The sequence below is a fragment of the Gregarina niphandrodes genome (assembly GCF_000223845.1).
Source record: "Gregarina niphandrodes unplaced genomic scaffold scaffold00028, whole genome shotgun sequence".
NCBI lineage: Eukaryota > Apicomplexa > Conoidasida > Eugregarinorida > Gregarinidae > Gregarina > Gregarina niphandrodes.
This window is the reverse complement of record NW_011645797.1, coordinates 148,376-149,902: the sequence shown is the minus strand read 5'-3', so window position 1 is coordinate 149,902 and position 1,527 is coordinate 148,376. Positions and strand designations below refer to the sequence as shown.

The window sequence follows — 1,527 nt, the reverse complement described above, 5'->3', positions numbered from 1 at the left end:
CTATATTCAAGCTATATTCAAGCTATTACTATAAACCAAATTTTATCCGGTTGATGTTAAGGACTAATTAGGCACATAGAGCCCTTCATGTGTGACCATCATAAACAGGAGATGGAGGTCTTTTTTTGATCCAGTAGCGAACTACATGCAGCTAGCAACCCCCCTTACTGCAGTCAAGAGGGGTGTAGCCTCAAGGGCTACACTCCCTCGACAGCCCTTGGATGATGGTTGGTAGAGTTTTCGTTTTGACCCTGATTGGTCATTATTTTGTGAGATGACGGATGTTCCACTCATTGATAAAAATGGACCACTCGAAGAGGTCACGAATAGTGAGCGGTTCTCCCTGTCCCGCTCTTCTTTATTTGGGGAGTCTATATGTCATCAAGTAGTGGTACTGTCGCGTTCAAGCTCTGGTAAGGAAAGATTTGATAAGCTTGTTCAACCCCCTGTATAGTTTACTCAAGTGATAGACAACTACATAGTTCTGGTGTAGAAGAGGAGGTAGGTATTCCGGTTGTCTATGATTCGATCTCTTTCCGTTTTGGGTGGTGTGGAGGTTGGCTCTTCGTTGTTGAGTAGTCGGTCGAGCTCTTGACTGGTGAGTCTGGAGACTTTATGGTCATCAACCAGGAACCATTCTTGCTGGCGTCTGACCACAGTAACGTAGTGTCCAGAAGCAACGGAGGCACCGATATGTAAAATGATACTAGTCAATTTGTATCTGATGATGCTGTTCTGATTCGTGTCTGTGGTACTTGCGTCTGATACGAGATCCAAATCCCGGTCTTCATTCTCCGTGCCGAAACCTCGTGAATTATGACCACTATCGCGACTGCGTTCTCGACCACCATTAACCTTGCCCCCACCATTAACCTTATCACCGTCTTCAATCTCATCAACGTCGATGTTCGACTGTCCTCCACATCTTGCTTCAAATGGAAGCTCCAAATCTATCTTTATCAAGTTATTGACTTTCCCATAGCAGCCAGATTCTCGATTCACGTCATACTTAATCAAACTTATTGTCAAGACCGATGGATACTTCTGGATCCATGTCTGACACTTCCCCACTGTCTTAATCTTGCAACGATCACAGTCATACAGGTTATCTCCCGTCAAATATTCTGGTGCTTGGTAGTTGTCCAAAGCGCCCTTCAAAGACCGGACTTGGGCATTGCATGTGACTGATATGTTACGGTACGACTCCTGTCTCCGGCATATACTATCACACCCTGTGCAAATGTATTGCCTCTCCAGCTTACCGGTAAACAACATATCATAGCAATATGACGCATCCATCAAGAAATCAAAAAACTCCAATGCGTCCTGCTGATCTGTCGCATTCCAGTATGAGCTGACCTTGTTCGCATTTCGCAGCATCTAAAACAAACCAATCATGAGCAGCAAAGTAATACATGTATCACAACGGTGTCCACAACGGTGTCCACAACGGTGTCCACAACGGTGTCACAACGGTGTCCACAACGGTGTCCACAACGGTGTCCACAACGGTGTCCACAACGGTGT

General features: G+C 45.4%; 1 protein-coding gene across 1 annotated transcript; it reads right to left on the bottom strand.

Annotated features, from left to right (window-relative positions):
* Positions 1-474: 474 nt before the first annotated feature.
* Positions 475-1,380, bottom strand: GNI_118990 (putative ubiquitin carboxyl-terminal hydrolase; the record flags this gene model as incomplete). The annotated part of the gene is made up of 1 exon (XM_011133504.1): positions 475-1,380. The coding sequence occupies one exon, from the start codon at positions 1,378-1,380 to the stop codon at positions 475-477; it is 906 nt and encodes a 301-aa protein (XP_011131806.1).
* Between the last annotated feature and the right edge of the window lie 147 nt (positions 1,381-1,527).